We start from the raw sequence: 24,281 nt of genomic DNA, 5'->3' as shown, positions 1-24,281 counted from the left end.
GAAACTATTTGAACAGGGAGGCTGAAATTGCAGTCTCTTGAGTTTGTTCTGTCAGTAGGCTTTAACTGATAAATGACAGTTTTAGCCACAGACTGAGGTGTTAGGTAATTTTGTTTATGTGGTGGAAAGTCACGAAGCACAAAGAAGCTATTAGTAAAGCCTGGCTGACTTGAGTTTCATTTAACAAAATAGCCAAACAGATGTTCTTTCAAGGTTCAGTGTTCTCAAACACAGATCCACCACTCATACTCCAACTGGCTCAAGCATTTTCACAGGAAGTCGATTGCCTTCTGAACTAATTTAAGTGTTGCAATGCTTTTTAAAGACAAAGACTGGTGCACAAATAACACTAGAAACATAGATTTTTTTTTTTTGGCAATACCTTCCATACATTCCCTTTATTTTATGGATTGAGAATTAGTTGTTGCTTTACATTTATTTCCTATGATTCTGTGATTAAGATCTCTCTCTCATATGACTGTACCATTTTTTCCCCTCTTATTATTGTTTCCCAGGTTCTAGGCCAGGGTCTAACGCATGATAGGGACTCAGCAAATACTCATTAAGCGAATGGATTATTGCAGTTGTTTTCTATTCCACATAGTTTTCCATGTGCAATATTATCATAGATTATGGCTTGTTAAGAGATGAGCAAGATAAACAACAATGTCCTACTCTATTGGGGACTTCCCAGGTGGTGCAGTGGTAAAGAACCTGCCTGCCAATGCAGGAGACATAAGAGACATGGGTTCAATCCCTGAGTCAGAAAGATCCCCTGGAAAAGGCCATGGTAACCCACTCCAGTATTCTTGCCTGGAGAATCCTATGGACAGAGGAGCTTGGCTGGCTATAGTCCATAGGGTCGCAAAGAGTTGGACATGACTGAAGTGACTCAACATGCATGCACAGAGGTAACAAAAAGAATATGGTGACATCTATACCTGCCTTTCATTAGGTTCCATATATTTCCCTAGGTGGAGCCCTGGTCAGGTTGTTTAGCCAGTTTTTCACTTTCTTAGCAGATTATCCAGTGGGTACTTTTCTTTAAAAGTGCCATACAGTCTATCCAGTTATATCATCAATGTCATTAATATAAATATCAAAACTATGGATATTTTAAATCTATAATCAACTCAGATGGTTGAAATGGCTTTTAATACAAACATTAATGGTACATCTTATCTATGATATTTTCAGTCTGTAAGGAATGGACCCTGGGAATGTGAGATTGAATAGTGTCTCTAGCTTGGACTGCACTGATAAAATAATAAAGACTATGACTGGTGGCCATGCAAGCTTGGAAAGCTAATGACACTGTCTTCTGTCAGAGCTGCTCTCCTCCAGTCCTGTATATTGTTGATAGACATGTTGAAGCTGATGTCAGCTTCTTTGTTGAATTGCATTCTAAATGTACCTCACAGTTGCATCAAAAGTTTAAAGCAAACACTGGAAATTAGTTTGAATCCCTATGTAAACCTCTCACCATCCACATTACAGTTCAACAAAGTAATATTTAAAGTACAGAGTCTTGTTCCAAAGTTAATGGACAACCCTGTGTGTCACTGCTCTGCAGAGCCCTGATTTCTCACACTTTGAGAGACTCTTGCCACTTGGACTAGTGAGCACACAAGTGCCATAACCCAAAGGTGTGAGGGAATTATATCCATGATGAATTGTTATTATACACACACACACACACACACACACACACATTTAATTAAACAAATTAAACTGCAGAGATTAGAATGAAGGAGGGATAAGAAATCCAAAGCCTCCCTTCGGCAGTCCTCCCACTGTGGCCCTCCCCACAGAGAGAGATGTCTGGGTAGTCAAGGCCATGTGCTCACCAGAGCCCAGGGCTTCAGGATTCCCAGCCCAGAAGACCTCAAGCCCACTTTCAGGGCTGTACAAGGCCTTTTCCCCAGGTCTGCTCTCTCAAGCACAGATGAAACTGTCAGTGCAAACATTTCCAGGCATGAGGAGAGGCCTCAGGGCCACACTTGTCAGGTCAGCCCCTCACAGAGGAAGAAGAAAGAAGGATGGGAGTGGTCCCAGAAGGTCATGCTCTCCCCAGGCCAGCATATTTCAGCAGGACTTTGAGGAGTTAAAACCTGGCCAATTAGGTCATGTGAAAGCTTAGCTGTTGAGGCAGGAGACTAGCCCATATTTTAACGTTTGTTAACTTGATTTATAAAGGCTAAATATTTAGACATATGGTATGTGGTCTCCCTCTGTGTGCTTGCTGCAGGCCTCTCAAATGTTCTGTTCAAATGTACAAACACAGGCTTGTATCCTTTCCACCGCTGAACTCAGTGAGAATGTGAGTGGCACCCGTTAGTGACCATGGGCTTGTGGATTCTTCTGTTGCCTCACTTTGCATAGTGTAAACACCTCCTCCCAGAGGGCAGTGAGATTTTCTGTTGTTTTTTAAAAAAATGTGGTTTTTGTTAACTTGGTGCCTAAAGATGACCGTTTTATCTCATGGTCAATCAAAGGAAGAACAATTTAGTTCTACATAATAAGTAAATTGGGGGAGGGGGCTGGTTGTTTGGTGAGTTTGGAGTAATTTTAGGGGTGGTCTAAGAATTTTCAAAAGAACTTTCAGTAACATAACTTTCTACTAATCTGTAAGAAGCAGTCTCACTGAGTCAATCTAACCACCTCCAGGCACTGGAAGGTACCACAATGCTCTGGCCCAAGGGAAAGAGGAGTTTTTCTCCGTAACAAATCCTATTTTAACGTTCCTCCTGGTAGGCTGCAGTCCTTGGGGTTGCTAAGAGGTGGACACGACTGAACGACTTCATTTTCACGCATTGGAGAAGGAAATGGCAACCCACTCCAGTGTTCTTGCCTGGAGAATCCCGGGGACGGGGAAGTCTGGTGGGCTGCCGTCTATGGGATTGCACACGACTGAAGCGACTTAGCAGCAGCAGCAGCATTGTCAATAAAGTCTTCCTCTTGTAGTTGTCATTCATATCATCATATTAGAACTTTTTTTTTTAATTTAACACAAAAGGACTCCAGCTTGTTATTAACTATATTCAGTAGCAAGAGCTCCCTTTCAGAGCTGACTCAGCCACCCACAACCCCACCCTGACTTTTCTAATCTAGATAATTCCACTTCTGCTCATATGTTCCCACAGGACTTATTTTTTAAATCATTTAAGCTTTCTATATCATCTCCAATTTTTCTACATCCCTTTTGAGACTAAACACAATGTGGATACATCATATTGAGAATAATTGCCTCATAAATTCTACCTGGGGTTCTTGTTAAAATGCAGAATCTGGTTCAGTGGGCCTGGAAAGAGGCCAGAGAAGCTGTTTTTCTAACAAGCTCTTAGATGATGACAGTACTGCTGGTTCTGGCATACAGCAAGTTTCTGTCAGATTTCATCCTGGGAAAAACAGCAGTTTTTGTCCCACTCCTTCCCACTCCAAACCCACTCCTCGGAGGTGATCACTTTTTGAGTTCTAAATATTATGTTAAGATCATACTGATATTTCTTGATATTTTTATTTTCTATACTTCTGAATTATTCCTAGAAAAAGATTAAGCTGTGGCTCTCTTTTTTAAAAACTTTTTATTCTATACTGCAGTATGATTGATTAGGGGCTTCCCTGCTGGCTCAGATGGTGAAAGCATCTGCCTGCAGTACAGGGGACCTGGATTCGATCCCTGAGTGTTGTGTTAGTTCCAGGTGTGCAGCAAAATGATTCAGTTATACATATACATGTATCTATTCTTTTTCAAATTCTTTTCCTGTTGAGGTTGTTATGTAATATTGAGCAGAGTTCCCTGTTCTGTACAATAGGTCCTTGATGGTTATCTATTTTAAATTAAACTATGGCTCTTATATACCAGCTCTTCATACACATGAATTTTACCCATTTTTTACAATATTATTGTATAGCATTTAGTTTATTTAATATATTCAGTGTTTGGGGTTACATTAGTAACAGGTAGATAAAACAAATTGATTAAGTAAAAAGTCTGAGGCAACTAATAAGTCCAGGGAAAACTAAAAATAATATAAGAATGGAAATACAATTATACTGTTACATGGTTCAACTGTTAACATTTTTTTTATAATCATAGTAATGCAAGCACTGGATGTATTAACTAACCAAAACCCCACCAGGGTCAGGGAAGTTGGGAACCTCATTGCCTAGGCTGAGGCTAGTAACTACCCCTCCTGTTCAGCCCTCACTCTCCAGCTTCTGGGGGCTCAATGCTTCCACCCCTGGTTCTGAAACAGCCCCTAACTGCCACCCTCGCTCCAGACTCCCCTAGCTTTCACTCCCAGACCTAGGCTACAGTTTTATTTTATTGGAAAGTAAACAAAACCCCAGTTGTTACTTTATTGAAGTTTCTGGAAGAAGCTGAGGAAAGTACATATTTTTCCCACTTAACCATGTTTAACCCTGTTTGATATTGCTTAAAAAAAATCCATTATGATACTGACTTGTTTTTGTTATAGCTACACACATCTGGCTTTCTTTTGTCAATAGCTGATAAGTCAAAAGGACAAATTTCCAAAAGTAAAAATAAAGAGCAACTTATCTGGATTTCAACTGATGAAAATACGCTGGAATTGTTGAAGCTAGAAATTGTTTTGGAAACAATATCATTCATTTGTGTAAAGGAAGATTTCTCAAACTCTGTATATCCTTTGACTTTTTAAAATAAGGAATGTTCCATAACAGAAGATGTTTGAGGGTATTTTATACTTTATACTTTAAAAAGTTGTTAGTTTTTATTAAAGCACATCTAATAATAGGTAACAACTATACACATTTGTAGAAGGCTTCCCAGTTGGCACTAGTGGTAAAGAACCTACCTGTCAATGCAGGAGACATAAGAGACACAGGTTCAATCCCTGGGTGGGGAAGATCCCCTGGAGGACGACATGGCAACCCTCTCCAATATTCTTGCCTGGAGGATTCCCATAGACAGAGGAGCCTGGCGGGCTACAGTCCATACATAGAGTGGCAGAGAGTCACGACTGAAGCGACTTAGCACACACATGTATGCATTTGTAAGATAACAATTTATTTCTTTCCCCCTTAGGGCTGTCACATGGTGACTGAGGAGCTTCATTCCATAACATTTGAGACACAGATCTGCCTCTATGGACTGACCATAGATTTGGAGGTAGGTGTTTCAAAGAATATTTAGTATTTACTAATAACATTTTCAGGAATTGGTTAGTATTTGAAGATGAAAACCCAATATTTTCTAGGTTTTAGTACATTCCTTATTCATTATTTTTGTTGTAATTTAGGAAATCAATATGTGAAATATTCACTCATTAGTCAGCATATATTGTTCTGATTAAATATAAATGATAAGGGAATTCCCTGGTTGTCCAGTGTTTAGGACTCCACACTCTTATTGCCAAGGGCCCAGGTTTGTTTCCTGATCAGAAAACTAAGATCTCACAAGCTATGTGGTATGGCCAAAAAATAATTTTTAAATTATATATATATATAAATGATAAAACCTCAGTCATTATAATTCATACATATTGAATAATTTGTTGCTGAGACTGTATATTTTTTTGTTTTCTGGGATTCCCAGAGTTGCAGATACTCAGTGGAAAGCTTAAAGAGAAGTAAATATACTTGAATCATGTCATGTATGATTTCAAAATTTTAATTTGTACATAAAACTGCCTCAGAAGAAAGGTATTTATAGTGTGATGAGCAAAGACCAATGATAGGAACATTAATAGCACATTGTTTTGATTCTCTGACAACAATCACCATTGAACTCAAAGAAGGAATCAAGAAATGGGGAATTAAATTGAACATAATTAACAATGAGCTCCTTGAAGGCAGGATATCACACCTTTATCCTTCCATTACCAGTGCCCAGCACAGTGCCTGACTTATAACAGATGCTCAACATTTGTTGAGTAAATGAATGAATGAGTGCATGAATGGATAAACACAACTTCATACACCTGAATATGGTCCTATTTGTAGAATAGATTATCTTAGCATTCTGCCTTCACTCTTGTATCTTAATGAATGTGAACATATTTATAAAATTTTCCAGAGATTCCTTCATCCCTTTTCCCGAAATGTCTGCTTCCATGAGCTGTTGAGTTCCTCAAGTGGGCATTTCACTGTCTACAAACAATATAACTTCTGTTAATGCGAAGGGACTAATGTAAGTTGATTAGTTTCCCAGATGAATCTGTGAAGCCTGTTTGTTCCATAAGGTTGAAATCGTTAGCACCAACAGTACTAAGCTGAGTGCTATGACAATAGAGGCAGCAGCTGTATCTCCCATAGTGTTCTGTATTCCAAGGTCATGCACCTCTCCCTCTAAAACCCCCATATCTGATACTGACATTAATGAGATGTTAGATCATCATTTGAATATATTAATCCATTCCAGAGATAAATTTTAAATTAGATTCTTTGATGTAACTTATTAAGAAAGTTGCTAAGTCAATACAAGCTCTACTTATATTTTTGGCAGTACATGATACAAGAAAGTTAAAAATATCTACATAATATCAGGGAAGATATGGGAGCCGACTGACCAAGCACTCTGAAAGGATCCCTATTTTTATTGCTTCTTTGCTCCTTGTACTTTGACTCATGTATGCTCAGACGGTTCCATTGCCTTCATGAATCATTTTAGCACCAAAGCAGTGTAGACACCAGTATTGGAGGAGTGGGGTTGACTTGAGACGGCCCTTTAGGGGAAAGACCCAAGTATAAAATCAATGTAAGATGCTACTACCTGTAATAACTGTGCCTTTCTTTTAAAAAAAAACCAGACCTGCTCATTACCTGTGGTGATGATTTCCAACGTCAGTCAGTTACCTAATGCTTGGGCATCCATCATTTGGTACAATGTGTCAACCAACGATTCCCAGGTAGAGACCCTATTCTTGTTTCTCCCCCTTTAATTCCATTTGGTTTGTTTTATGGTCAACAAAACCCATGTGCCCCAAAAGGTATGAGTGTACGTGTGTGTATAAATTTTGGCATATCTCTGTGGGTTGTTTATTTCAAAACTCCAATATATTCAGTTGTGTGATTCCTCCCTTGTGTCATATTTCAAATAACATGTTCTGATATACTTGGACCATGAGAGAGTTCTGGCTAGCAGAAGTGACATACAGATGTTCTTTATTTCTGAGGTCTGGTCAGTTCCCAACTCTGTGCATCACAGAGGGTTCTAGGGACATCCAGTTGCTCTGTTCACTGGACTCTGGAGAATCCCTTCTCCAAAATTTGAGGTCTGACTGCTGTGTTTACCTCCTCAACTACTTCTGGCCACACCCTCTCCACACTGGCTCTTCCACAAAGGTCGAGAATTGGTTTCAAATAAGTGACTAGCATTTTCACCAATCTCACCTAACAACACTACAGATTTTCAAGTTGATTATAGATTTAAATCCATTCTAGGCTCAAATTGGCTTCTAATGCCATCTGGTGGTTATTTAAGATATGGATGAAAAATTGGTCTCAAGTTTCAAAGGAAGTAGAGAGTAGAAGCACTTCTTAAAAGAGCTTCTATTAAGACCACGAAGGCAGGGCGTGGCAAAAAAGATGAGTCAGGATTTCCCTCCATTCTCTCTTAACAAAACCCCAGTGTGTTGTCCTGGAAACCACCAAGGTCTAGAGAAAATAGATCAGATGTAGATAACTATTTCTTCTTGATGCAAAGTAAATGTGCCTTCCAAAGGGAAGAATTTGTCTACCTCGGGTCCTAGCAGTAGGAATAGTCATAATGAGTCAGCTCCAAGCATTCCCTCCCTTTTGTCTAATGTGCTTAATAAGAAAACAGCATAGAAAATGCCTCAGCCTTGTAACTTCTCATCCTCTGGTGCCCTGCATCTGAGTCAGATTAACTGCAGAGAGGAAGGCTGTGCACAGTGTCCTGTGCCTTGCTTCCTCTCAGCCTGCAGTGAGAAGAACAGAACTCATTAGAAAAGTTCGTCACTCAGTCCGACTCTTCCCAACCCTGTGGACTGTAGTATGCCAGGCTTCTACATCACCAGCTCCCAGAGCTCACTCAAACTAACTCATGTCCATTGAGTCGGTGATGCCTTCCAACTATCTCATCCTCTGTCATCCCCTTCTCCTCCTGCCTTCAATCTTTCCCAGCATCAGGGTCTTTTCCAATGAGTCAGTTCTTCGCATCAGGTGGCCAAAGTATTGGAGTTTCAGCTTCAGCACCAGTCCTTCTAATGAATATTCAGGACTGATTTCCTTTAGGATGGACTGGTTGGATCTCCTTGCAGTCCAAGAGATTCTCAAGTCTTCTCCAATATTATAGTTCAAAAGTATCAATTCTTTGGCGCTCAGCTTCCTTTATGGTTGAACTCTCACATCTGTTCATGACTACTGGAAAAACCTTAGCTTTGACTAGATGGACCTTTGTTGGCAAAGTAATGTCTCTGCTTTTTAATATGTTGTCTAGGTTGGTCATAGCTTTTCTTCCAAGGAGCAAGTGCCTTTTAATTTGCAGTGATTTGGGAGCCCAAAAAATAAAGTCTGACACTGTTTCCATTGTTTCCCCATCTATTTGCCATGAAGATGGGACCAGATGCCATGACTTTAAAATCATTTTCTGAATCTTGAGTTTTAAGCCAATTTTTTCACTGTCCTCTTTCACTTTCATCAAGAGGTGCTTTAGTTCTTCGCTTTCTGCCATAAGGGTGGTGTCATCTGAATATCTGAGGTTATTGATATTTCTCCCAAAGTTATTTCTAGAATATTTCTGAAAAGTTACCTGGTCTGTAAAGTCAATAACAGCCAACACTTCTGAGATTTAATGTCTCCATTAGAAACTACACGTTTAGAATATTTCATCCAATTCCAGGATATAAGAAGGAGATGGACTAGCCTCAGAGTGCAGTGCCACCACCCTTAGCTTTCTTCAGCATCCTTCTTCTATGAGAAAGCCACCAAAGATGTCTGCTTTAGCATCTCAGATTCTGCTCTAGTTTTAGATGAGGAACCTGGAGATGTATTTCATATACAGCTCCTAACACGTAAATGCACAGCCAGCTTACAGAGTTCAGCATAACAGCTAACTCTGGCTTCTCTTAACTATTCCGCTTCAAAACCTAAGCTCCTAGATCTTAATTATGTTCTATGCATTTTGGTCATTTGTCCAGATATAATCATCATGTTCAAGGAAATTCTTTCTCTCTACTCTTCCCTCTCCTGTCTCTCACTCCTTCTTACAGAATGCCATGTCTTCTTTTATTCCCACCTTCTGAAGTCTCTTGAATTGGTTTCTTTTCTTGCTGCCCAGCTTGGTTCATGTCTGCCAAAGGCCTTCTCCCCATATTGCAAAGGATTTCTTAATTCCTCCCCCACCTTCTTCCTTAAAATATCTTTCTTGGCTTTCTCACCTTCTCCTTTCCAGTAATCTGAGGTGAAGTCTTCTGTTCTGCCATTGCTGACCCAGTTGCTGTTATAAACAGTTGATCTTTTGCAGTTGATCATACAAAAGATCCTCTTGTCTAGAACAATATTAGAAAAGAGAATCCTAAAACAGGAGTCCCAAGTTAATTATGAATTCATATTATAGGATTCCTTTCCTTAGCCTGGGACTTAACTATTTTTGTGCTTTGGAATGCTTCTTCTGATCAAGATATAACTTGTACTAAACCAGAAGGCAATGGCAGCCCACTCCAGTACTCTTGCCTGGAAAATCCCATGGACGGAGGAGCCCGGTAGGCTGCAGTCCATGGGGTCGCTAGGAGTCGGACACGACTTCACTTTCACTTTCACTTTTCACTTTCATGCATTGGAGAAGGAAATGGCAACCCACTCCAGTATTCTTGCCTGGAGGATCCCAGGGACAGGGGAGCCTGGTGGGCTGCCGTCTATGGGGTTGCACAGAGTCGGACACGGCTGAAGCGACTTAGCAGCAGCAACCCATGATAAACCAATTAAATATCATGATACAAGTTTGGTTTAAGATTGATATTATTTCAGGGGACTTCCCTCATCCAGTGGTCCAATGGTTAAGAATCCACCTGCCAATGCCAGGGACACAGGATTGATCCCTGGTCTGGGAACTAAGATCTCATATGCTTTGAGGCAACTGAGCCTGTGAACCACAACTGCTGAAGCCTGTGTGCCACAACTAGAGAGCAGCCCCCGTTCACAACTAGAGAAAGACTACTTACTTGCAGCAACTAAGAGCCCATGCACTGCAGTGAAGACCCAGCACAGCCAAAAATAAATATTTTTTAAAAGATTAATATTATTTCAGAAGAGAGTATCTGTTTAGTTATTTGTTGGACAGTGTTAAGTACTTGTATGAGTTGATTGATAGTCTATAGTCCAGGGAAAGTTAAAGAGCTGCCCAATGATTCCTTTAGGGATAAGATAGAACCATATATTACATTAGACTCAAAGAACCAGGAACTCTTTAGAAAAAGACAAAATCAGTCAATTTAAAAGCACAACAGAGATGAGACAATAGATTTGTATTGTTAACTTAGGTTAACCTGAAAAGTTTAAATCAGGAACCTTATATATTGAGCTGCAATTAATCACATTCAGTGTGATTAATACATACAATCATCAATACAACTCTGTTTCAGAACTTGGTTTTCTTTAATAATCCTCCATCTGCCACTTTGAGTCAACTCCTGGAAGTGATGAGCTGGCAGTTTTCATCATACGTTGGTCGTGGCCTGAACTCAGATCAGCTCAACATGCTGGCCGAGAAGCTAACAGGTAAGAGCTGGCATATATGGAGGACTTGCCCCTGTTTCTGGTACTCAAGAGTTTTAAAGAATGAGGGTGATATTACTATTAATAATAATAATGCTCATCACAATTTATTGAGTGCCTACTATATTGCTGGATATAGGGCTAAATGCTACATTTTCCTTCTCACAGAAATTCCTTAAGGCAGAATATTGAGGATAACTCATTATTCTATTGTTTATATTCTATCCATTCTATACATGAGGATACCTAAGTTCAGAGGTTAAATGACTTGCCACAGGTATTACGTAGTAAAAACAAGATGCAGGCCAGGACTGTCCAGTTCTAAAGTACCTTCCTTTCTACTTGGCACTCCAGTCTCTAGGATATTCTTATGCCATTTCCACTGAATGTACTGTGAAGCCTTAATGGTGACTTGATCTTTCGTATTAATATTACAGTGGTTATTAACCAACTGGAAAACAGCTGATCCCAGGGTCAGGAAATTTATTTGAAATTTAAAAAACTACCCAAAGTGAAAGTGAAAGTGGTAGTCACTGAGTCATGTCTGACTCTGGGATCCCATGGACTGTATCCTCTATGGATTTTTCTAGGCAAGAATACTGGAGTGGGTAGCCACTTCCTTCTCCAGGGGATCTTCCCAACCCAGGGATGGAACCCTGGGTCTCCTGCATTGCAGGCAGATTCTTTACCGTCTGAGCCACCAGGGAAGTGCCTGGTCATAGTTAATTCTTCATAGCAGGAAAATTTCAGTTTTGACGACTATGTCTAAAGTTTGCAAAGTAGTCATTGGTACTCCATATAGTGACTACAGTGTAAGTTTTTTCTAAAAGAATTTTAGAAGATATGAATGTTTTGACAAACCTAGGGTGAACACATTTAGCACCAAGAAAAGAGTTAAAATTGAATTTGTATACATTTCTAGTTGAAGTACAGCCAAAGATGTATTTGATTAGCAGCAGTGAGTCATGTGTGATTTGGATAAACTTGACTTAAAAGGGATGCTGGGTTGCCCTTGGATCTACTATCTGACCACTTGATGTTTAAATAAATTGGGAACATTACAAAATTTACTTAATGTAAATATTGTTTTTGATCCTATTTAATTCATAAACCACACTAGCAGGCATTCAATAAATATTTGTTAATGAGTGAATAAAGCTTTTAAATATATAGTATAAATAGCAGCCATATTTTTTCAGATCTTTATCAAATTATTCTTATAATTTCCTTCAATTTTAGACAGAAATTCTTTTTTCATTGTCCTGGATCGGAAGTTGGTAGTGATTCCTTATTGCTGAATGGATCTCTAGTTCATTCTTTTCTTGATAATATTCAAGACTCTTGGCAATCTGGCTTTCACAGATTTATTTTATAATGTTTATTTACCAACATTAGGCTGCTCTTATGGTCTCATATATAAGCCTTGTTCATATCCACGATGCCTCAACCTACATTATTCTTGCTACTGGAGTGGCCTCTTCCTTCTTTGACAATTTATATCCTATCCATTCATGGAGGCCTGGTTCTAGACACCAACCCACTTCCTAAGGCTATCTTTAGCTCCTCCATCGAAGAGTTTCTTTCCTGGATAAAAATTTTCATGACATGTTATTTTTACTGTTTCTAGCATTAAACACACTGCAAACCCATAGCAGGTGCTTAGGAAATGCTTGGGGGAGGACAATTCAAATTGAGCACCAAATTGAAGAGTCTAACTGTTTAATAAAAATCTCAATCTCATTCTTTTCTTTCATTTTAGTCCAGTCTAGCTACAATGATGGTCATCTCACCTGGGCCAAGTTCTGCAAGGTACAGATGGGGAAAGGATAGTATCATTTACATTTTTTTTTTTAGTGTTCTTTTTTAAGCCTCCATTATCATAATTTGAGATTTTGAGGGTTTTCTTGATAAGGTTATTTTAAGAAGAACCTCAAAAGTGTTTTCTCATTTAAAATAAATATTTCACTGGAAAAAGTAACTTGAACTATCATACCAAGATTACTGTTGACACAATTATTGTCCTAACATGTTTGTTTATTCCAATAGGAACACTTGCCTGGTAAATCATTTACCTTTTGGACCTGGCTTGAAGCAATTTTAGACCTAATTAAGAAACACATTCTTCCCCTTTGGATTGATGGGTAAGCTCCATGGAATAATATGGAAGATTATATTTTTCATTATGAATTCATTCAATTCTTATTTTTATACTGTCAGTTTTGTAAAAATTGAAGAGTAGTTGATTTACATCTTGTTAGTTTCAGGTGTATAGCACAGTGATTCAGTTGTACATATATATTCCTTTTTAGATCATTTTCCCTTATATGTTATTACAAAATATTGCATATAGTTCCATGTGCTATACAATAGGTCTTTGTTGGTTATTTCTTTCATATACAGTAGTGTGTATATGATAATTCCAACATAAATCCTAATTTATCCATCCCCTCACCCTACTTCCCCCTTTGGTAACCATAAGTTTGTTTTCTATATCTGTGAGTCTGTTTCTGTTTTGTAAATAAATTCATTTATATTATTTTTTAGATTGCACATATGTGATATCATATAATATTTGTGTTTGATTTACTTCACTTAGTATGATATTCTCTAGATCCATCCATGTTGCTGCAGTATTTCATTTTTAAATTGCTAAGATTGCATCATATGTATATATATCATATATATGTTTTATATATATGATATATATATATATTATACTACATCTTCTTGAGCCAGTTGTCTGTTGATGGTCACTTATGTTGCTTTCATATCTTGACTGTTGTACATAGTAGAGATTTCTTTAAAAAATAAAAATAGAGCTTCCTTGTGATCCAACATTCCCACTCCTGGGCTTATATTCAGAGAAGACAAAAACTCTAACCTGAAAAGATGCATGCACTCCACTGTTCATAGCTTCTTTGTTTGCAGTAGTCACTTTTTCTTTTCTTTCCTTTGTAAGCATATTTAGTGTCATAGAATGGAAAATAGTTGCAGTTTCTTACATTCTTCATCACATATTGATATTTAATCTGTATAAGAGTATTTTAGACATTATTGACTTTTGATTATATCAAAATAAATTCAGGTCTGTTCTTTGTGAATGCAACAAATTATATTCTTTGATCAGATGAAACTGTGCCATGTTCTATTTTTAGGTACATCATGGGCTTTGTTAGCAAAGAAAAGGAACGACTCTTACTAAAGGATAAAATGCCTGGGACCTTTTTGTTAAGATTCAGTGAAAGCCACCTTGGAGGAATAACTTTCACCTGGGTGGACCATTCTGAAAATGGTACATGCTCACTATTATTTATTCATGTGAAATTAGCATTGAGTTTGGTTATTGGTCTTTCCATCTTCAGAAGTGTGTGGCCTGTTGTTCTATTTCTCATGTGTTCAGTTGGTTTGAATATTAATTGTTACGGTTGTTCCAGAAGAATGTAGCATGACTTTCTCACAGCCTATGTGGGTGTCCTCTATCGTGTGGCCATCTGTATTCTACAGATGTAGAGAAGGGCTGGCCTTGTTTTATAACCAGTGACATGAAGAGAACGTAGGCTGGAAAAATGGCCACAAAGAATGCTTGCAGGATCCTGAATATTACCTCTGTTTTCTCTTTTTCCAGGAGAAGTGAGATTCCATTCCGTGGAACCCTACAACAAAGGCCGGCTGTCCGCTCTGCCGTTTGCTGATATCCTTCGAGACTACAAGGTTATTATGGCTGAAAACATCCCCGAAAACCCTCTGAAGTACCTCTATCCTGATATTCCCAAAGACAAAGCCTTCGGTAAACACTACAGCTCCCAGCCATGCGAAGGTTAGCTTCTTTCCATTTGCTTTTTCTTCTTAAGATTTTGGAAAACAATCTCAGATTGGAGTAAAGTAAATGAAGTTCCTCTCTTTATTTGACTTTGATCATTATAAGATCAAGCCTTAGAAATGAAGTAGTGTGTGAGCAGTTCCTGAAAAGAACAGCAGGGATTGTCCAGCTAGCAGAGTGGTTAGTAATCAGTAGCTAGACTTCACCATGGCTATGGGAGCTTCTCAGCCACCGATAGTTTCCTTTTTCTCCCTTCTAAAGTAGGAGTGGCACCAATTTCACCTCTATGCCTGGGGAGGAGAAAAGAAAGAAGAAGTAATGGTTAGAAAGCTGTTAAAAGTCAGGCAAGGCTGTTTTCCTTTCTTACAAAAGAAGCTCAGAGTTGATGAGCTTTGTATTTTCTACTTACTGTAGTCTCACAACTCAGAGACTGTTGTTCCTTTGCCAGGGAGGGGACAAGGGGGTCTTTATGCTTCATCCCCACCTTCCAGCCTATCAATAACAAGTCTTGACATGCCTGCCTTTCCTGGTTGTATGTAAAGGGCTGAAAACGATACCTGGACAAAATAGGCATTTGGTAAATATTTGTTGGATACGTGAAAAGAACATTCATGAACTAGCGAATTGTAATATGTTTACTGTTCTGTTTCTTTAAATTAAGTATATATGTGAATGTGTGAACGTGTCAGTCACTCAGTCACGTCTGACTCTTTGTGACCACATGGACTGTAGCCCGCTAGGCTCCTCTGTCAGTGGAATTCTCCAGGCAAGAATACTAGAGTGGGTAGCCATTTCCTTCACCAGAGGATCTTCCAGACCCAAGTTACAAACCCAGGTCTCCTGCATTGCAGGCAGTTTCTTTACTGTCTGAGCCACCAGGGAAGCCCAGAAGTATATACAAGACATTAAAACAGTCATCCATAGCAACTTAATATATGAGCATCATCTTGAGGAATATGGTACAGTTGTCACTCACGGCAGTGACTTGCTGCCACCCTCCTTCATCCCCTTCTGAAACTAGCAAAAGACAACAGCCACAAAAACCTTGAGGCTTTTAATTGTTTCTATATCTGATCAAATGAAATAATAAATGTCAATGCAACAGATTACACTTGAAAAATTACAGTTGGTCCTTACAACTGGATCAATAGAGTAAACCAGAGAAATTTGAGGGTGAGGATTGCACACAATATTACTGCTACTACAATGCAGTAATATTGTACTTTTAACACTGAAGTCTGCGCTTCAAAACTTTGTATCATTATAATATTATAGTTGGAGTCAGTTTTAATGAAAAGAACTACATTGCTATAAATCCCCAATCCATGAATATATCTGTCCTTATAATTAAACTTAAATACTACATGGAGAACAGGTAATATAGTTGATTCCCAATTTTGCTCACTTATTTCAGACCATTAATATGTAAAGTTAGATCAGGCCTGCCAAGAGATTTGTTTTTCTCTTCTTGCACATTTTGTGCTCATGTGAAATGTTGTTTCATCTATTCAACTGAAAAATGTGAATCACGAAACAATTATATTATCTCTCTTCCTTTTAGCATTTACTGAACCTTTTGTAGATTTATAATTTTATCAATAATAATATTTTCCCCCAACATGCTTTTCTTTTCCAGTTTCAAGACCAACAGAAAAGGGAGACAAAGGTTATGTCCCTTCTGTTTTTATCCCCATCTCAACAATGTAAGTAATCTTAGCCACATATAAGATAATTATTATTAAACTTATCAAAAAAGCTGGAAACTTAAGGATAAAACAGCATACATCTAAATTAGAATAAAGCATTTTAATGCTCAATGTCCCATTTTCTTTAACCCATAAGTCTTTAGGATATACCACAGTCCATCATGAAGGAATTCTAATGTTGCCCTTTCAGTTCAGTTCATATGCCATTTATTCCATAGTGGGCTGAGTGCTCTGTTTTCAAATGATGAATTATTTGAAATTCAATAATCTCAGTGTCACAATAAAAGAAACCCTAAAAAGGTTCTTTTGGGGAGGTAGAAATTACCCCCTCAAGTTCTTGTGACTGGACTAATAATAAAAGTGATACAAGGTAGATTAACAGGAAAAAGGAAAACATTTTAATTGATGTTCATAGAATTCTCATAGAAATGGGACTTAAGAAGTGGCCGAAACAGGGAGCTTTTATACTTTTTGCACACCAAAAAATCAATAACTTTATGAGGAATTGACAGGAAAAAGATACTTACGCTTTGGGTGCTCAAGTAGTAAAGAATCTAAACAGAGTTTGGGTCTGGGATATTAAATTAAAGAAGTAACAAGGTCCAGGCTTGTACAGGCTTCTTAGGCCCAAATGAATCCCCTATCTCTAGCAAAAAGGATGTTCTTCTACCTCCAGAACTGGGAGGGCTCCTCTCACAGAAGAGACTTAGTTCCTGCTTCTCAGGAGGCAGAGACAAGGGTCTGAGTGTCCCTCCTGCTTTGCATCTTTTTAAAGTAACTTAAATCATTTAATTCAAAATAACCAATATGCCACTGAGGCACATTTTGGGGTGGCTTCCTCTGGGCCCTAACAGTTGCTAACACAGTAAGTCACCACAAGCTGTTATGTTTAATCCTCTTCAATATTTACTCTGTTACCTCTTCAAGCCGAAGTGATTCTACAGAGCCACATTCTCCATCAGACCTTCTTCCCATGTCGCCAAGTGTATATGCAGTGCTGAGAGAAAACCTGAGTCCCACAACAATCGAAACTGCAGTATGTTCCCTTTCTTTTCACTGCTGTCAAGGGCATTTCTCAGGAGTGAAGGTGGTGTGTGAATTAAAGGGGGGTGAAGATATGCCGGGGCAGTGAGACAACACATTTGTCAGAACAAACTCATGAGCATAATACAGTTCAGTTCAGTAGCTCAGTCCTGTCTGACACTCTGTGACCTCATGAATCGCAGCATGCCAGGCCTCCTAGTCCATCACCAACTCCCAGAGTTTACTCAAACTCATGTCCATCGAGTTCGTGATGCCATCCAGCCATCTCATCCTCTGTTGTTCCCTTCTCCTCCTGCCCCCAGTCCCTCCCAGCATCAGGGTCTTTTGGCATGAGTTAATTCTTCGCATGAGGTGGCCAAACTATTGGAGCTTCAGCTTTAGCATCAGTCCTTCCAATGAACACCCAGGACTGATCTCCTTTAGGATAGACTGGTTAGATCTCCTTGCAGTCCAGGGACTCTCAAGAATGTTCTCCAACAACACAGTTCAAAAGCATCAATTCTTCGGCACTCAGCTTTCTTCATAGTCCAACTCTCACATCCATACATGACCACTGGAAAAACCATAGCCTTGACTAGATGGACCTTTGTTGGCAAAGTAATGTCTCTGCTTTTGAATATGCTATCTAAATTGGTCATAACTTTCCTTCCAAGGAGTAAGCGTCTTTTAATTTCATGGCTGCAATCACCATCTGTAGTGATTTTGGAGCCCGCCAAAATAAAGTCTGACACTATTTCCACTGTTTCCCCATCTATTTCCCATGAAGTGATGGGACCACATGCCATGATCTTCGTTTTCTGAATGTTGAGCTTTAAGCTAACTTTTTCACTCTCCACTTTCACTTTCATCAAGAGGCTTTTTAGTTCCTCTTCACTTTCTGCCATAAGGGTGGTGTCATCTGCATATCTGAGGTTATTGATATTTCTCTCGGCAGTCTTGATTCCAGCTTGTGATTCTTCCAGCCCAGCATTTCTCATGATGTACTCTGAATAGAAGTTAAATAAGCAGGGTGACAATATACAGCCTTGATTTACTTCTTTTGCTATTTGGAACTGGTTTGTTGTTCCATGTCCAGTTCTAACTGTTGCTTCCTGACCTGCATACAGGTTTCTCAAGAGGCAGGTCAGGTGGTCTGGTATTCCCATCTCTTTCAGAATTTTCCACAGTTTATTGTGATCCACACAGTCAAAAGCTTTGGCATAGTCAATAAAGCAGAAATAGATGTTTTCTGGAACTCTCTTGCTTTTCTGATGATCCAGCAGATGTTGGCAATTTGATCTCTGGTTCCTCTGCCTTTTCTAAAACCAGCCTGAACATCTGGAAGTTCACGGTTCACATACTGTTGAAGCCTGGCTTGGAGAATTTTGAGCATTACTTCACTAGCGTGTGAGATGAGTGCAATTGTGCAGTAGTTTGAGCATTCTTTGGCATTGCCTTTCTTTGGGATTGGAATGAAAACTGACCTTTTCCAGTCCTGTGGCCACTGCTGAGCTTTCCAAATTTGCTGGCATATTGAGTGCAGCACTTTCACAGCATCATCTTTCAGAATTTGAAATAGCTCAACTGGAATTCCATCACCTCCACTAGCTTTGTTCATAGTGATGCTTTCTAAGGCCCACTTGACTTCACATTCCAGGATGTCTGGCTCTAGGTGAGTGATCACACCTTTGTGATTATCTGGGTCATGAAGATCTTTTTTGTACAGTTCTTCTGTGTATTCTTGCCACCTCTTCTTAATATTTTCTGCTTCTGTTAGGTCCATACCATTTCTGTCCTTTATCGAGCCCATCTTTGCATGAAATGTTCCCTTGGTATCTCTAATTTTCTTGAAGAGATCTCTAGTCTTTCCCATTCTGTTGTTTTCCTCTATTTCTTTGCATTGATCGCTGAGGAAGACTTCCTTATCTCTCCTTGCTATTCTTTGGAACTCTGAATTCAGATGCTTATATCTTTCCTTTTCTCCTTTGTCTTTCGCTTCTCTTCTATTCACAGCTGTTTGTAAGGCCTCCCCAGACAGCCATTTTGCTTTTTTGCATTTCTTTTCCATGGGGATGATCTTGATCCCTGTCTCCTGTACAATATCATGAACCTCTGCCCATAGTTCGTCAGGTACTCTATCTATCAGATCTAGGCCCTTAAATCTATTTCTCACTTCCACTGTATAGTCATAAGGGATTTGATTTAGGTCATACCTGAATGGTCTAGTGGTTTTCCCTACTTTCTTCAATTTAAGTCTGAATTTGGCAATAAGGAATTCATGATCTGAGCCACAGTCAGCTCCCGGTCTTGTTTTTGCTGACTGTATAGAGCTTCTCCATCTTTATCTGCAAAGAATATAATCAATCTGATTCGGTGTTGACCATCTGGTGATGTCCATGTGTAGAGTCTTCTCTTGTGTTGTTGAAAGAAGGTGTTTGGTATGACCAGTGCATTCTCTTGGCAAAACTCTAATTAGTCTTTGCCCTGCTTCATTCCGTATTCCAAGGCCAAACTTGCCTGTTACCCCAGGTGTTTCTTGACTTCCTACTTTTGCATTCCAGTCCCCTATAATGAAAAGGACATCTTTTTTGGGTGTTAGTTCTAAAAGGTCTTGTAGGTCTTCATAGAACCATTCAACTTCAGCTTCTTCAGTGTTACTGGTTGGGGCATAGGCTTGGATTACTGTGATATTGAATGGTTTGCCTTGGAAATGAACAGAGATCATTCTGTTCTTTTTGAGATTGCATCGAAGTACTGCATTTTGGACTCTTTTGTTGACCATGATGGCTACTCCATTTCTTCTGAGGGATTCCTGCCTGCAGTGGTAGATATAATGGTCATCTGAGTTAAATTCACCCATTCCAGTCCATTTTAGTTTGCTGATTCCTAGAATGTCAACGTTCACTCTTGCCATCTCCTGTTTGACCACTTCCAATTTGCCTTGATTCATGGACCTAATACAAGGGATGTCTATATGGTTCTGTGTGTTGCTCTTACTGTGGGCATTGAAAGCAGACACCTATGCTGACTTGAACTGCTTTAAGGTCTCCCATCAAAAGCTGCCCAAAGGCAAAATATCCCCGTATACCTCCCCACCGAAGTACACTTCATCCCTACTTCCACCATCAGCCCCACCAGTCCCTACCACTGTCCCCCCTTTAGGAGATAACACATATCAGTCATTAGATATGTAAGTCTAGTATAATATTTATGTTAGCAGTTCAAGCACCCAAAATGCCAATTTTTCTTGATTATTGCCTCATTTGTCCTGTCCTGGGAGCTTCTTCAAGTAGTATATGAACAACAATCAATAGCAGCGTAAAAATGCTTTTTTGAGAACTAAATCATAGTGTTAAGTGCAACTATATGCTCTAGGATGCAGTCTATTATTGTCCCCCAATATTGTCAAGCAGTTCAAAACTCCAATTACATGAGGATGCATGTACATCAGAATAATAGCGTCTTGCAGAGACCATGGGCCCCAAGAAATTTATATCTGGCTATAAATCAAGTGGTGTTTAGTTTTTCTCTTGAAAATTTCCAGGGATGAAAAACTTACTCTCCAGTGATAGTCATCCTTAAATCATTCAGTTATAAGAGAACTTTTGTTACATTTTACACTCAATTCTTCATTATGTTTTTGTGGGATGAATAGGCCTTCTTAAAAATAGCTTTTATTTATTTAAAAAATGCCTTTTATTTTAGATTGACCAACCTCAGTTACTTTTGCAAGTACTGTAGTTAATTGGGAGAAAGATAATGCAGTAAAGTATGTATATAGTAGACAAGAGAATGTTTACCTAAGAAACGGTGACATATTTGCAAACCAATAGTTTGCTCCAAGGTTCTTTTCATTTTTCAATTTTAGATGAAGTCTCCCTATTCTGCCGAATGACAAGATAAACTCTTGACACTCAAAAGAAGGAAGCTAATGAAAAAGTTTTAAAGACTGATCTTTGCCGACAATCATATCTGGTTTCTTCAGCTTTGTATATACCAGTTTCCAGGAAATGATTAAATATGAAGCTTTCTTCTCAGTCTTATGATACACCCAAATGGGAATGTCATTGAAATGCTAGAGACCCAAGCTTCTGATAAACTTGTGAGATAAAACACTTTAAGAAACAAGTGTTAATATAATATTAATGAAAGACTCATTTGTATGTGTTTCATTTCTGTTTTTTTTTTTTCTGTTGTGTTACTTATGATTTTGACTCTAGAAGGTTTAAGTGCAAAGATTGCACAATAAGTGAAAAATAACAAAGTCACATACACATTACTCACAAACCAGCAGGAAGGCTTGATGGAAACTGAATAAGCGAATGTCCTGAGTTCTCGCAAGTAAGAGTCATCACACTGGATACAAGATGGAAGCAACGACAGGGCATTAACAGCAGCAATTCCCAGGTGAATTAGGAAGCCTCTTGGATGCCGTGTCAGCACTGTTCCAGCTTCAGGATTCACAGCTGCTGGCATCACTGCCAGGGACACCTCTCCTGTTAGGGGGAAGGATCCAGAGTCATCCACGGTGGCAAATTTCAGGCAAATTACACTGAAAGCAGATGTATGGGTAAAACTCCCATGAAATGAAGACCAAGACGAAAATAACAACACTGGCCTTGGTTAGTAATTTGATCGCTGGGTTGTATGTTCTTCACCTCTAGAAGAGGTTGGACTAGGTAGGCTATGGTCCTTCCCAGCTCTAATGGTCTCTGGTCTCATGAATCCAACTTGAGCCTGGAGGAAGGAATTTAGGATGAGGTGCTCCATCCTTGGTGATGCAGGAAGGGAGTGGTTGACTGAATGATAATATATGTATATGGGCTACAGATCTACTTTGATCTTTCCTTTGCCGGGACTGGATGCTTAGTGGTGCCACTGCCCAGCTGCTGACCCTAGTAACAGTGTGGGCCCTCCCAGTGCCTGAGCCCTGGGGAGCTCTCCATGTCTCCAGGCTCCAGAGAAGCTGCTGAACCAGGTGAGGAAGTCCTGATACTGAAGTATCAGCCATGACCAGCTACCTAAAGTCCCGAGGCTGGTGTCCAAAGTAAACCCTGACTGCAGTCAGAGATGACAGTTCCTTGTGGGGGACTCCTCTCTAAGTTCTCTCACCCATTTCCCATCTTCTAGGTGGTCAAACAAGAAGAAGCTAATGTTTGATGGAGAAGATTTCAAAGAAAAAAAAGCTTTTAATATAACCTGCCTTCTCCCTTGGACTTCTCCAATGCCACAGTAGGTAAAGAATCCATCTGCAATGCAGGAGATGTGGGTTTGATCCCTGGGTCAGGAAGATCCCCTGGAGATGGAAACGATGACTCACTCCAGAATTCTTGCCTGAAAAATCCACAGAAGAGGAACCTGGCAGGCTACAGTCCAAAGAGTCGCAAACAGTTGGACACAACTGAGCTCCATCCTATCTCTGATGCTTTATACCCACCCACATGATCCTAGATTACTCTATGGGAGAAACTTTGCACCTGTCCCAAGGCCACTCCTCTTACTCTTTTGCAAGCTCTTGACAGTATTCTTTGGGTGAAGGTGTCAGTTTGATGTAGGACCACAAGCTAATTCAAGGTGCATTTTCCAGTCTCTACTTCTCTCCACAAGCCAAGTTCTCTGAAATTCAAATATATTAATTGACAGCAGAAGTGGAGGAAATATTTAGAACTATAAGTGAAACCAAAAGTGTTAGTCATTCAGTCATGTCTGACTTTTTGTGACCCCATGAACTGTAGCCCACCAGGATCCTCTGTCTGTGGGATTTTCCAGGCAAGAATACCCAGGTCTCCTGCATTGTAGGCCGATTCTTTACTGTCTAAGCTACCAGGGAAGCCCTTAGAACTATAAAATGAACATTATAGTTTTATCTTTAAGGAGGTAATTCCTTACCAGGAAATACTCATAAATAGTTGGATTTAGATATCAAAAAATGCTGCAGGATCTTTTTATTCTGTGGAAAATATAAAAAGTATGATGACTCTTAGCTCATTTCAGAAGAAATTTTGAAAAGCTTGTAAATAGAGAGCCTGGCAGAAGAATGTCAAGGTTTCATATGTGGTCACAGCCACCTTAGTTGATATACAAGAACATTTGTAGTTTCCTCCCCATAACAGAGGCAGAAATCATAGTAAGGATGAGTCCAATAAGTGACTTTTTAATTTAGATTCAGAAAATCAAAATCAAGTTCTTGACTCCAGGGTAAAGACTCACACCCTTAGGGGTGTGAGTCTCACATTCCAAAAACCATCTTTGTGGGAGTAATAGGGTTCTGTTAGGGAATTCCTAGGGATACATATTTAGATCAGGATAGGGTATGCTGCATGAGATGGAAATGCAATGTGAAGGGAATCTAGACCACATTTACACAATATTTTTTTCTGCCGACTAAATTGAAGAAAGTAGGGAAAACCACTAGACCATTCAGGTATGACCTAAGTCAAATCCCTTATGATTATACAGTGGAAGAAATAGATTTAAGGGACTAGATCTGATAGACAGAGTGCCTGATGAACTATGGACGGAGGTTCCTGACATTGTATAGGAGACAGGGATCAAGATCATCCCCATGGAAAAGAAATGCAAAAAAGCAAAATGGCTGTCTGGGGAGGCCTTACAAATAGCTGTGAAAAGAAGAGAAGCGAAAAGCAAAGGAGAAAAGGAAAGATACAAGCATCTGAATACAGAGTTCTAAAGAATAGCAAGGAGAGATAAGGAAGTCTTCCTCAGCGATCAATGCAAAGAAATAGAGGAAAACAACAGAATGGGAAAGACTAGAGATCTCTTCAAGAAAATTAGAGATACTAAGGGAACATTTCATGCAAAGATGGGCTCGATAAAGGACAGAAACGGTATGGACCTAACAGAAGCAGAAGATATTAACAAGAGGTGGCAAGAATACACAGAACTGTACAAAAAAGATCTTCATGACCCAGATAATCACAAAGGTGTGATCACTCACCTAGAGCCAGACATCCTGGAATGTGAAGTCAAGTGGGCCTTAGAAAGCATCA

General features: G+C 39.3%; 1 protein-coding gene across 2 annotated transcripts in view; it reads left to right on the top strand.

The window, feature by feature from the left end:
• The window catches only part of STAT4 (signal transducer and activator of transcription 4), a 101,992-nt gene extending 80,766 nt beyond the window's left edge, over nt 1-21,226 (top strand). The window contains exons 14-23 of one of the 2 annotated variants that reach the window (XM_068967039.1): nt 5,072-5,155; nt 6,795-6,893; nt 10,590-10,725; nt 12,482-12,531; nt 12,769-12,863; nt 13,878-14,014; nt 14,348-14,539; nt 16,179-16,245; nt 17,176-17,284; nt 21,140-21,226. In XM_068967039.1, the coding sequence (XP_068823140.1) occupies nt 5,072-5,155; nt 6,795-6,893; nt 10,590-10,725; nt 12,482-12,531; nt 12,769-12,863; nt 13,878-14,014; nt 14,348-14,539; nt 16,179-16,245; nt 17,176-17,284; nt 21,140-21,166 (996 nt within the window). In that variant the 3' untranslated portion in view covers nt 21,167-21,226. Of the gene's footprint in view, nt 1-5,071; nt 5,156-6,794; nt 6,894-10,589; nt 10,726-12,481; nt 12,532-12,768; nt 12,864-13,877; nt 14,015-14,347; nt 14,540-16,178; nt 16,246-17,166; nt 17,285-21,139 lie in introns of both variants that reach the window. The other variant, XM_068967040.1, reaches the window with a different exon arrangement.
• The last annotated feature ends 3,055 nt before the right edge of the window (nt 21,227-24,281 follow it).

The sequence above is a fragment of the Capricornis sumatraensis genome, chromosome 3 (genome assembly GCF_032405125.1).
Source record: "Capricornis sumatraensis isolate serow.1 chromosome 3, serow.2, whole genome shotgun sequence".
In the NCBI taxonomy this organism is placed as follows: Eukaryota; Metazoa; Chordata; class Mammalia; order Artiodactyla; family Bovidae; genus Capricornis; species Capricornis sumatraensis.
Note: the sequence above shows the minus strand (reverse complement) of the source record. Positions and strands in the feature narration are given on the sequence as shown.